The sequence below is a fragment of the Mustela lutreola genome, chromosome 17, assembly GCF_030435805.1.
Source record: "Mustela lutreola isolate mMusLut2 chromosome 17, mMusLut2.pri, whole genome shotgun sequence".
Classification (NCBI taxonomy): domain Eukaryota; kingdom Metazoa; phylum Chordata; class Mammalia; order Carnivora; family Mustelidae; genus Mustela; species Mustela lutreola.
This window is the reverse complement of record NC_081306.1, coordinates 2,388,894-2,401,866: the sequence shown is the minus strand read 5'-3', so window position 1 is coordinate 2,401,866 and position 12,973 is coordinate 2,388,894. Positions and strand designations below refer to the sequence as shown.

At 57.0% G+C, this 12,973-nt stretch overlaps 1 protein-coding gene across 7 annotated transcripts in view; it reads left to right on the top strand.

Moving 5' to 3' along the window:
- IL4R (interleukin 4 receptor) overlaps positions 1–10,705 on the top strand; it is a 35,535-nt gene extending 24,830 nt beyond the window's left edge. For all 7 annotated transcript variants that reach the window (XM_059154285.1, XM_059154284.1, XM_059154287.1 and 4 more), the window contains 5 exons: positions 2,990–3,146; positions 4,304–4,400; positions 6,007–6,085; positions 7,488–7,537; positions 8,359–10,705. In XM_059154285.1, the coding sequence (XP_059010268.1) occupies positions 2,990–3,146; positions 4,304–4,400; positions 6,007–6,085; positions 7,488–7,537; positions 8,359–9,880 (1,905 nt within the window). In that variant the 3' untranslated portion in view covers positions 9,881–10,705. The remainder of the gene's footprint in view (positions 1–2,989; positions 3,147–4,303; positions 4,401–6,006; positions 6,086–7,487; positions 7,538–8,358) is intronic.
- The last annotated feature ends 2,268 nt before the right edge of the window (positions 10,706–12,973 follow it).

Here is a 12,973-nt window from a genome sequence, read left to right as displayed (position 1 = left end):
GGGGACAGGGACGGCTGAGACCCACTCAGGGGCAGGACCTGGCCCCGAACTCCGGCCAAGGTGGGAGAATTAACCAGCATACCCAGGCCCTGGCTCCGTTGTCCCAGACCTGCTCCGGGCTGCCCAGGGCCTCGGAATTCTGGGTCCAGCTTCTCTCGTTGTGGGGCAGAGGCCGTTGGGACACTCCTCACCCATCGCTCCGTACCCCGGGGACAGACCCGACCTGTGCCATTCCCCTCACTGGTCACTGGCCAGCGCTGATCACAGGCGAGGGAATGGGATGGCCGCGATTGGTCCGAGGATTAGCCAATGAGGATTAAGCAGTGAGGATGAAGGCGGGAGCGGGCCCCGAAGCGCACCTGTCCGGACGGTGATGGCGCGGACGCCGCATCCGCGTCCAGCCCCGCTTGCCACCGCATTGCACGCACCAGCTGTGGCTCAGACTCGATGCGACCAACCCTTTTTTAAATTTTTTGGTGGTATAATTGACATACAATAGTGTATGCGTCTCAGGGGTCCAGCAGAGTGCTTTGACGTTTGTGCCTGTTGCAAAGGGATCCCCACCCGGTGACCAATGACCTACCGCCTGTCCCCCTATGGAGGGAAGAGAATATTAGTAGCTGCGGGCCCCGCGCTGTACGTTCCTTGGATGGGCTCAGTGGGAAGGAGACGTCTTAGAAATCGGCTGTGGGATTTGAGGGATAAAGCGACTCAGGGTCCTGGATGGTTTCTGAACGAGGTTCTACAAAGGACATGGAGTTTTATCCTGGGTGTGGAAGGGTGTCTAAGAGCTTTCTAGATCAGGAAGGTAGGCTGCATGGAGGGAACCCCATGAGCGCAGGCGTGGAAGTACAAGGAGGCAGTGAAACCCCGGGAGGAGTATGGTGGGGGGACATGAATGCTATGTTCATGGTCGTAAAGGTTCCCATTTCCTGCGTGCCTGACATGTGCTCGGCTCAACCCGGATCTCTGTCCACTGGAAAGCCTTGCAGGTGGGAGGCTACTGGTCTCTCCACTTCAGTGACCAGGAAACCGAGGCGTGGAGAGATGGACCGACTCACCCAGTGTTGCTGGAAATGGCAAAGCTGGGGTCGGAAGCCGGGATTTGAACTCCAGAGCCTGTGCTGTTTGTCCTACCTCAGATCTTTCTCTCAGGAGTGGCTTCCCAAACACCGGGCCTCTTGGCCAAAACAAAAGCCACAAGGAGTTTCTTGCAAGCTCCAGTTTCTCTTCCGTTTCTTAGTAAAATATTTCCCAATCCCCTTCTCCTCTCCAGACTATACAATTCCTTTGGAGAACTAGGGCCAGCTGGGACTTCCTGCTTACTCATATTTAGAAAGAGAAGAAGGCTGTGAGTGAGTGTCCTCCTCTTCCTGCCTCCATTTCCTCCTTCAGCCCCCTCCCCAGCCTCAGCTCCGCTGGGAAGCTCTGCGAACTGTTGGGGCTCTGTGCAGTCCCTCCCCTCAGCTCACTTTACACCAGACCCTTTCTCCAGGCGTGCATCCAACCTGCACACAGAAGCAGAGCTGCAAAGGGTTGGACCTGGTGGGGAGAGGAGCCCCAGGCAGAGGATTTGGGCTACTCCCATGCCATCGGAATCAACATGGAACCCAGAAGCTTGTTTGTTTGTTTGTTTGTTTGTTTAAATAAAAGTAATACTTACATGTAGTAAAAAAACTCAAATGGTAGGAAAGGACTTAGAATAGTAATATGTTTCTCTTGTGACCCCACTGCGCCCGTCTCCTGCCAGGAGAGGAAGGAAGGCCGGGTTAGAGCCAGCAGGTGGCCTTGGAGGCATGCATGCCCTTCCAGAGAGTGATGCGTGGACAAGCAAACGTGTGTTCATCACGTGTTAGCTTTCTCTTGCTATATAATAATATCACCACGAATGTAGCTGTGTTAATCAGCACGTGTTCTGTTGACCCACAGTTTCTAGAGGCCAGATGTTTGGGTACAGCTGAGCTGGGACCTCGGCATGGGCTCTCGCCAGGGTGTGGTCAAGGACTCGGCTATGGCTGTGGTCTCATCTGAGGCTCGACTGGGGAAAGATCTCTCCTGAGTGCCAACTGTGATGTTGGTGGCACTGTTCCTTCCAGGCTGCTGGACTGGGGGCTGCAGGTTCTCGCTGGTCCTTGGTGGGAGGCTGCCCTTGGTTCTTTCCCCGTTGTCTCCTAGCCAGCCGGAATTCTAGCCTTACAAGATATAACCCCATGCATGTGGTCCCTACCTACCCATCATTTTTGCCTCACTCTGTTGAATAGGAGCGGGTCACAAGCCCCACCCACACTAAAGACGAGGGGAGTACACACAGGGGTGTGATACAAGATGGGATTCCGGGGGCCCTCCGAGAGTCTGTGTTTTTTTTTTTTTCTTTTTTAACTTAAAAGGTGACCAACAGCACATACTAATTTTCATTACCTTTTTTGTTGACTAACAGGTCTTAGAAGTCCCTTCCCAGAGATTCTAGGCCAAAGTTTGGGCTTGAGTGTGAAGGCTCCAGAGAGCCCCCAGAGAAGAGAGAGGCTCAGACTTTTTCTGTGCTGTAGAAAGGTCTCTGTTATGCTTCCTCCAGGCCAGGCGCTGTCCTCCGTGTTTACCTGCATTAACCCTCACAACCGCCCTGGGTGGGGTATGGACTTCTATCACCACTATTTTGCAGAAAGTGGATATCCAGGTCTAGAGAGATTATGTCACTTCCCTAGGGTTCCACAGCTAGAAGGTGGCAGTAGGGATTTTTACCCTCAATTTACAGATGAGAAAGCTAAAACTCGGGTTGCCCCCATAATGTGTCATGGCTGATCAGGGAGCCTGGGCGGGGAGGGGGTGTGGCTGGGTGTGGCTGGCTCCTCCCATTGTAGAGATGGCAGAGAAAGACCCGAATCAGAGGAACAACCAAATGCCCGGGCTGATGGCTCTTCACCGCTGTGGGCAGCTGGTCCTTACCTTCTCCACCGAGCTGACGCACTAACGTGCCCCTTTCCTCCACCAGTTCAAAGTCTATAATGTGACCTACATGGAGCCTACCCTCCGGGTGGCAGCCAGCACCCTGAAGTCTGGCGCTTCCTACAGCGCCCGAGTGAGGGCCTGGGCCCAGAACTACAACAGCACGTGGAGCGAGTGGAGCCCCAGCACCATGTGGGTTAACCGTGAGTATCCACAGGGAGGCGAGGGCAGGCGGACCGTCTGCTCATCCCTTCCATGCCGTGGCCAGACGTCTGCTCCAGCGGAGCATCCGCGTTTCCCTTGCGTCAGGTGCCGGGATGACTGGCAGACTGGTGGAGTGGTCAGGGTGGGCACGCGAGGCTGCGGTAACAAATGAGCCCACGGCTCTCTACAAACACCGTAGGAATGCATCTCTTGCTCATGTAACACCCAGCATGAACCTAGCTGGTTTGGGGGGGGTTTCCTCCCTGTGGCTCCCTCACTCCCTGGGATTCTTAACCTTTGCGTGTTTGTGGACCCCTTTGGCGGTCTGGGGAAGCCTGCGGACCCTGTCTCAGAATGCTGTTTTCAAATGTGAGAAATACAGTATGTGGAATCACAAGGGGAAACTAACTTTATTGAAATGAGGTTATAAAAGTATCTAAAATATATTTGTTGTCGACGAGTATACGCTGCTTTATTAGCACCATAAAAATCAGACCGAGTGGTGCTGCTTGTACACGCTGTCATTTCAGAGTAGATGAGCACAAGTGATATTTTTGTTGATTTCTATTTGTGCTGAGCGGTTGATGAGGCCGTTAGGACTGTGCTTTCTCTGTCCATCGAGGGCACGGAGAGATGGGAAGGGGCAGCAGGAGAGAGGGCACGAGGGAACTTTTGGGAGCAGGTGACCGTGAAGTGAGCGAGAAGTAGCCATCGGTGTGCGGACACCAGCAAAGGTCTCCAGACGGGCGTGCCGTGTTCTGAGCGCTCATGTATGACGTCCCCACGACAATCCTGTGACATAGCGGTCCGTTAACCCCAGTGTACAGATGAGGCGTAGAGAAGCTGGGTCACCAGCAAGGATAGGACCGGGTCAGGCTTTGAACTCTGGTAGTCCAGGTCCAGAGTCACTGCTCCTGACCTCTGGGCTTCAGGAAAGAGAGAGCAGCAAGTTCAAGATCCTGGGGCAGCACTGGGCTTTGGAAGAGCAGGGGGACAGTGAGGCGGCCATGTGACAAGGGGATGGAGTGGGAGGGCTTGGTGGCAGCCAGCTCACGCAGGGTCTCAGGCGACCGTTTCCTGAGGCTTCGGTCTCCTGGAGGCAGAGAGCAGGCGGTACCCTGCACAATGCGGGCTGACGGCTTCCCTCCTGTTCCAGACTATGAGCCCTGGGAGCAGCACCTGCCACTGGGCGTCAGCATCTCCTGCCTTGTCATCCTGGCCGTCTGTCTGTCCTGCTACATCAGCATCATCAAGTGAGTCCTGGGCTCCGGCATGGGATGCCACCAGGCTGGCCGCCCCGGGGTATGCCGTGTAGGTGGGAAGCCGCCTCGGGACCTTTCTGCTTCCGGTCCCTTCGTTCAGCTAGAAGTATTTTTTTAGGCAGCTGCTATTCACAGGGCACTGAGGCAGCAGCCAAGGGCAAGGCTGACGAGGACCCTGTGCTCCTTGTGGCGAGACAGAAGATGCCAAGTCAACCAGGAGCCATAGCTGATTTCCAGAGCCATCTGTGTGCAGAAGGGAGTTTACCAGGGTCTAGGGGAGAAATGTTGGGGTGCCGTGTTGGATGGGGGGGCCAGGCCTGACAGGGTGGAAGGAGCTGGGGAAGGACCGTCCTCCGGCAGCAGCGAGGTGGGTCACCCTGGGTACCCAGAGTGAGGTCCACACACAAGGGGCACGTGGCAGTAGACAGAGGAATGCTGGGCCGTTGCCGCGGCGGAGTCTGCAGATCTGGGTTCGGATCCTGGCCTTGGAGTTGGGTAGCTTTGTGGCCAACGAGAGGCTGACCATCTTGGGTCCCTCCTTTGTGGGTTGAAGGAGCATATTTCATGAGTCATAAGAGTCGCAAGAGAGTGCTGGGTCACAGTGGGCAGGGAGGGTAGAGGGGCCTTGTTTCCGGTGAGCTCAGATGCTTGGAATCCCAGTGTCTCACGGCCTCAGCCCTCCCATCTTGGAAATGGGTCTGGTGAGCCCTCACCCCACAAGGCTTAGCGATGGCTGAGGACTCGGGGGTCTCGCGCTTTGGGTCCCACACCCACAGCAGGTGCACAGGGAATGCAGGCTCCCCTCTTCTGGTCTCATCACTGATGGCTCTGCGCGGCCCGAGGCAAGTCTTCTCCCCTTCTCTGAGCCTCAGTTTCCCCTCACCTGACCCCCCTGCCCCCGCCAGGAAAGCCCTTTCCCAGGCGTCACCGTGGCTCGCGCTGTACCTTCAGTCGCCTCGCGCAAGTTCCCTCCTCGGAGAGGCCTTCTTGGATCACACTCTCCGTTCCCCTCTTCCCCACCGTCTTTATTTTTATCCATGACCCTGAAGAGGCTATGGCTGATGTCTGTCTCTTCTAGAAGGTCCGTTCTGCAAGGGCAGGGATTTTCTCGTCTCCTTCACTGCTGTGTTGCTGATACAGTGAGTGGCACGTAGTAGGTGCCCAGCAGAGGTGGGCTGCCTGACCGAGTGGAGTGGGCGAGGGCCGGTCAGAGGCATCTGAGAACCTCTCCTCCCGGTGCTGACGCTGGGTGGCTCCAGCCAGACCTGGACGGAGAGAAGGAATCTGCTTCTCTCTGGGTCTCCTCAGCTTCATCGCTGATGGGGGAACCTGGAACTCTGTCCTGATTCCGTGGGGCTCGTTCCTGCCGAAGACAGAGGTGGCCACGTCAGGAACTCCCCCCTCCTCCTGGAGCACGAATTTGAGAGTCATGCCCACAGTCCAGCTGTCACTGCCCTTCTGGGATTCGGGTTTCTTCCTCTGTTGAGTGGGATTAGGGCAAGACATCCAGGAACTAGTCAGTGTGGTCTCTGAGCCCGTCATGGAAGAAGCATCAACCCGGCCATGATGTCCAATACCTCTTCCTTTTCTTTTTCAGGATTAAGAAAGGATGGTGGGACCAGATTCCCAACCCAGCCCACAGCCCCCTAGTGGCCATAGTCATCCAAGACTCACAGGTAGGAGCGGGGGCCGGGGACAGTGCTTGGATTGCCTTGGCAGGAGGTAGGATTCAGAGCAGCTGGGATCTTAAGGATCCCAGGTGGCTTTTGGAACTGCCCACCGGAAGTCAGGAAGATTCCAGGGTTTCAGCAGCTTCGCGTGGTCAGTCACTAGGAGCCCAGAGGCCTTCACTCCCCGCGCCTTGGCTCCCATGGGTACTCTGTTCAATTGGAGTGCGCTCCTCTGGGTTGGTCACTTGGATTTTTACATCCCTTGGGAGGAGGTGACCCGTGAGGTCACCTCCGTGTCACTTCCTGGAGAGGTGCCTGTACCAAGACAAAAAGCCACAAGGTGAGGGAGATGGGGACAGGCTTCCTGTGTCTTCCCCTTATGAGCAGAAAACTGCCCCCAGGACACTGGCAAATCTCTCCTCAATTCTCATTGGTCTAAATGGTGCCACATGCCTGTCCCTAGAGCATTCCTGGGTAGGGGAGTGGGAACACCTAGAGACCAGCCACGAGCTAGGGGTGGGTCAGCTTCTCCACCAAGGCCACCGTGTGGGCTTTCCCTGGGCCATATCAGCATTCTCTAGGAGGGAGGGTAGGGAGGTGACACAGGCCACGTCTAGTACAGAAGAGCCGAGTGTCCTCAGTTCTCCAGAGTCGCTCTGGAGTCCAGAGGGGCTGGTTTTGAACCCGAGTTCTGCCACTTACCTGCAGTGTGGACTTGGGGAAAGTTGCTTCACTTCTCTGAGCCTCAGTTTCCCTCTTGTGGGCTATCGTTGTGCCTACCTGATGTTGGACTTCATGGAGACAATAGATACAAGATGTCTATCACAGGGTCTAGCACAGAGAAAGTGCTGTTCGTGTATCAGTTAGCTTTGCTGTGTAACAAATCAGCCCACAGTTCAGAGAGTCAGAAGGACAACCACTGACTTAGGCCTTGCTTGTGCAGGTAAGCGGTCTGGGCTCCATGCAGTGGTGTGGGTAGAGGGATCGGGGCTGGGCCCCTTCCCAGAGGCCTCCGTCAGAGATCTGGAAGATGTCTGCCTCTCATCCGGAGCATGGGGGTGACTAAGCCATGTCTGTCATCGTGCTGGTTGGCCCAGTGTCGCTTCAAAGGCATTCTCTTGGCCAAAACGAGTCACCTGGTGAGGACAGATTTATGCGGTAGGAGGAGCTTCAGAAGACTGTGGCCGTTTTTACCATCAGTGCTAGCTAGCAACTTAGTACCAGGCAGTCTCACTGATTCCCAGGATGCTGAAGCTCGGAGAGCTACAGTGACCGGACCGGACTGGACCTCCGGCTAGTGTGATGGCAAGCCGTACGGCCCTTCTGCAGCAGACGCTCACCGAGCTGTGTGCCACGCTCAGCTGTAAGGCCTCTCCACCCCGTTTCACTGGCTGTCTCTCTATTTTAGGTGTCACTGTGGGGGAAGCGGTCCCGAGGCCAGGAACCAGCTAAGTGCCCGTATGTATACAAACTTGGGTCATAGCCTGTGTGGATTTGGAAGGGTTTGGAATTAGGGCAGTGGGCCCACCTTAAGAGTGGGGTCACCCCCCACACACACCCAACCTCCATGTCTGCCTTTTCCTCCTCAGCCTTCAGCACTTGTCTTGTGATACTGGGCAGGAAGAGGGATGGTCTGCGGAGGTGGGCATGGTGGCTGAGCCCCCTGAGTTTCACCAGGGGGTCAGGCCTCGGCGAACCCCCTTGGAAATGCAGTCTGGCCTGAGTAAGGCTGATAGAGGTTACAAGCTAGACCGTGGTTACAATGTTGGTGTAATTACATACTGGTTGGCAGAGAGCCGCCATCTTCAATTCTTGAGTATCTGGTCATCACCCTGGCCTCCCGTTGTCTCTGTCACCTCTAGCTCCTCCCCCAGGGCCTCCTGGACTGTCGGACTATCACAGTCCAGTCACTAAAGGGTTGATTGCTGGCCCAGCAGGGGGCTCCAGACCATGGTCATTACTTATGCTTTGGTATTGACAGATATTTTAAATTGATAAGTATTTTAAATATCATCATCCCTGTCAGAGACTTTTCCTTGTTTGGTTATGTGTGGCCTCCAGAAATCCCAAAATAAAACACAGGCCCTGCCTGCAGGGAGCTCCCAGGGTAGTAGTGGAGAGAGACCAATAGATTACTGATTATGAAGCCAGGAGTCCTGTGTGCAATAGATAGACATCAATCCGGAACAATTTCAGAGCTGGGCTTTGACGGGTCAGTAGGAGTTTTTCCTGCAGAGAAATCGAATCCTGACCAAACATCTCTCTGCTCTCGCACGCAGACACTGGAAGTCCTGTCTTACCAAGCTCCTTCCCTGTTTGCTGGAGCACAGCATGGACAGAGATGAGGAGTGCTCCAAGACTGCCAGAAATGCGCCTTTCCAGGCTCCTGGAAAATCAGCATGGTGCCCCGTGGAGGTCAGCAAGACGATCCTCTGGCCAGAGAGCATCAGCGTGGTGCAGTGTGTGGAGCTCTTTGAGGCCCCGGTGGAGAATGAGGACGAGGAGGTGGAGGAAGATAAAAGAAGCTTCTGCCCATCGCTCCAGGACAGCGGGGGCGGCTTCCAGGAGGCCAGGGAGGACATCGCGGCCCGGCTGACAGAAAGCCTCTTCCTGGACCTTCTTGGTGGGGAGACTGGGGGCTTTTGCCCGCAGGGCTTGGAGGAGTCTTGCCTTCCTCCTCCTTCAGGAACTGAGTGTGCTCAGAGGCCCTGGGCTGAGTTCCCGGGGACAGGGCCCCAGGAGGCATCACCCCGGGGCTGGGAGCAGCCTCTGCACCCCGAGTCCCCTCCTTGGGCCCCTCTGACCCAGAGGCCGGCCAGCCCGGCTTTCCCAGAGATGCCCCCCGTCGTCACAGACAACCCCGCGTACCGCAGCTTCGGCAGCCTCCTGAGCCAGTCCGCAGCTCCCGGGGAGGGGGACTCTGACCCAGAGCAGACTGAACGGCCCGGGGAGGTGGACCCCAGCGTCCCCTCCATCCCCCAGCCCGAGCCAGAGAGCTGGGAGCAGATTCTGCGCCAGAGTGTCCTCCAGCACCGGGCGGCCCCAGCCTCTGGCCCCGGCAGCGGCTACCGGGACTTCGCATGTGCTGTGAGGCAGGCCGGTGTCCCCAATGCCGGCGGGGTGGCAGGCTTCGGCCCTTCTGGGGACGCGGGCTACAAGGCCTTCTCCAGCCTGCTCCCGGGGACATCTGGGAACGAGGCCAGCCCTGGGGACGGGAGCTACAAACCCTTTCAGAGCCTCCCTCCGGGCGGCTCGGGGGCTCCCTTCCCTGTCCCCCTGTTCACCTTTGGACTCGATGTGGAGCCACCACGCGGCCCTGGGGACCCGCCTCTCACAGACAGCGCCCCAGAGCATCCGCGTGCAGAGCCAGCAGGGAAGGCAGGGGACAGGTACAAGACCCTGCTGGCCCCGGAGCCAGCCACTGACACCCTCAGGGACGACCTGGCCGGCAGCATCGTCTACTCGGCCCTTACCTGCCACCTGTGTGGCCATCTGAAACAGTGGCATGGCCAGGAGGAGCGTGGCAAGGCCCACGCGGTGCCCAGCCCCTGCTGTGGCTGCTGCTGTGGTGACAGGTCCTCGCCGCTGGGGAGCCCCCTGAGGGCCCCAGATGCCTTGCCAGCGGGAGCTTCCCCAGAGGCCAGCCTCTGTCCAGCCTCCCTGGCACCCCTGGGCGTCTCGGGGGAGGACAAGTCCTCTCCGTCCTTCCAGCTGGCCCCCGGCAATGTGCAGAGCTCAGGCCAGGCCCCCGGAAAGGTGACCGTGCTGTCCACAGAGCCCACGTGCACGAGCGCTTCTTAGGGGTGTCCTCTCAACGCTGCCGTCCGCAGGGGAGGACTGTGCCTGCCACAGCTGGAAGCCAGCCCTGGAAGGTGGCTGGGCTGGCAGAGTGATGAGGGACTTGGGAGACCCCAGTCTGAAGTGGGGAGGTGGTCCGACGCAGGGAAACAGAGACCAGACCGCGCGCCCCAAATCTCCCAGCCTTGGCCTGGGCTCAGCACATCCCGTGGGAGTGGATGGCGTGCGGAGCGGGCAGAGGCAGCTTCAGAGATCGGGAATTCCTTGGGAACCTCGGCTTGTGCGCCAGCCGTTGGCCTCTTCGTGGGTCCCCAGCTTGTGCAGGGTGCTGTTCCTGCCATGCCCCCCGCCCGCTGCGAGGCCTGCTTTGTGCACCTCCTCACCCTGGAACTCCTGTCTTGTCCGGTTCTGGGATTAGCTGCTGCTGTCCCGTGCATTGGACGCCGAGCCCAGAAACGGATCAAGCCAGCCAAGGGGGAAGGACTTGGAGGCCTTGGGAAATGGATGGGTATTGAAGTCGGGGAAGGGTCCTCATTGGCCCAGGGGTGCCCATTCACCGAACAGACCTCCTTTGGGTTGACACTGGAGGCGGGATCTGGGTTGGGGGGCATGGGGCCCTTCATTAGGAGTGGGCGACAGACACAAAGGGACACAGACGATTGTGGCCACCAAGTTGCCGTCAGGTTCCCACATGACCGTTAAGACTGGGGGGTGGTCCGGGGAAGCAGGGGATCCCCAGAATAAACACAGCCAGCCACTTTGGGGCCGCTCTGTGCCTGCAGCCACGGGAGGCCAAACGGAGGGAGTGGCCCCCCCTCCACGGACCCACCAGGCACACTTCCCCTGCACACTGACCTGCGGCCTGGGTTGAGTAATGCTTGTTTGCATCTCAAAGATTATTTTCTCACCTGGTGTGTCTCAGCAGGGGACGGTGGAGCAGGAGGCCGTGGCTTTCTGTATAAATAAAGGCTCTTTATCTCTTCCCCGCCCTCCTCCCCCCTTTATTAAACAAACATACTGCTAGACCTGGTCGAGAGCACTTTATCTGTTGTATTTAACTCATTGGCTCTTCCCGTCCACAGGAATCGAGGTCCAAGAGCTTAAGTAACTTTCTATCTCAGCTGGGGTTCCTCGGAGACCAGGATTCAAGTGCAGGTCATTGCTTTAGGAGGTAATTCGAGGACACTTTGCTGGGGGGTGGGGAGCGGAGTCAGGGAAGGTCAGGAGGCAGGAGAGGGTGTGTTCCCCAACAGAGCTAGCCTGCGCAACTGCCCCTCACCCCTCCAGGAGCCCTGGTTGGCCCTGCGTGGTGCATGCCTAAGGGCATCCCTGCAAAGGTGGGGGAGCCGGGGTCCGGTCAAGGGCTGTTTCCAGGGACTCATTCTCCAGCACTCCGGCTGCTCCAGGAAACACGTCCCCAGGCTGAGAGTAAAGAATATTGGAGCAGCCTTTGGCACATCAAAGAGATGCAGACTGAGTATTGCCAGCAGCTGCTACACTTTGCCAAGGTCCCACAACTAGTCAGTGGCAGGCTCGTCCCCGTCCGTAGCTGAACCCAGGCAGTGTCTCCATTAGCCAGGCTGTCTGGAAGCGATCCCAGGCCGACAGCCAGGCCGATGGCATGAGGACGAATACACAGGATTTAAGCTCTATGTCGGTGATCACTCTGGTCTCTGAGTAGCTACCCTGATGGCCACACTCGCAAAAGATGGGGCTCGGTTGTCTGAGGTTCCTTTCTGTTCTGGCATTCTACACAGTGCATTGTTCTCTGCATTAGGCAAGGAACCCCAAGGCATTTAGGGGATGAATCCCCAGACCTCTTCTTTGCTACAGGCCCTTTATCCTGCCCAGACCTTGGCTTTCCCATTCGTAAAACAGGAAGGCTAATCAAGCCTGCGTCCTGGGGAGATCCTGGAGATAGTCTCCCTCCTCCTCCTCACCTTCATCATCTCTCGGGCTTCCTCCAAACTTCCCTGGGGTGGGGGGGGGGGGGTCTCTGAGGGCTCCAGTCACCCTTGGTTAATGCTGATGTGGGAGCCCTACAGCCTCCTCCCTCTGTCCCCAGGCTCTCCCACTTAGGCCCCCTCTTTCACTGGTCAGGAGTTCGCAGCCTGGACATTCACTCCTTCACCCGAATGTGTATTAACTACTCCCAGAAGGTCATTTAGTAATCCAAGGAAACTCAAAAATTCAAAAACTACAAGCACGGATCAGAGTTTGAGTTTAGGTTTGCAGGAAGGGAATCAGAAGGAAGAGAGAAAGGAAATATTGGCTCAAAGAACAGTTTCTGAAAGGGGAATTTTGTAGCAAGACAAACAAATGTCCAGCGCAGCGCTGTCCGGCAGAACTTTCTGCTACAAGGAGAGGGTTTCATGCTGTCCACTGCAGTCCACGTGTGGCTGGTAAGCACCTGAAATGTGGCCAGTGTGGCTGAGGAACTGCTTCTTACATTTTATGGATTTAATTGACATTTAAATGTAAACAGCCACCCGTGTATTGGGCAGAACAGGGCTTCTAGATCATTTTCTTCCAACGTATCTTTGTCCATTGTCTCGGTGTGGATCCGGAAAGATGAAGGAAGAATGAGAACCGGCTGCCCCCAAACGTTTGCCCCTAGAGCGGCAGAGGAGGGGGGGGATCTGGCGGATCAGGCGGGTCCAGACCAGGATGGCCTCCCCCTACCCAGAGCTGGAAGTAGGCTCCGGGTGTGGGCGGGGCGAGACGCTGGCGGTGGGCGTGTCCCAGCGCCCCGCCCCCCGCCCCACCCCGCGGGGCTGGACCAGAGCTGGGAGGAGCCGGAGGGGGCTAGGCCTGCCAGACCCCGGGCAGCCTGAGATGCGTTGGTTTTGCGGGATCTCCCCCGCCCCGGGCCCCACACATCCCCAGCCTTGATTTTAGGAAGATTCCCCGCCCCCCCTGGGGGAGGTGTGTCTCTGTTTTGTTTTATTTGATTTGATACTTTATATTATCTTTTTAAATTTTTGGTACCCAAACTCCCTGCTTCCTGTTTGTTTGCGTGTGATGACTAGATTGGCACGTGCCAGTCTTCTCCAATTCAGAGAAAACATGAAGGTACAAAGAGGAAAGTGAAAACCA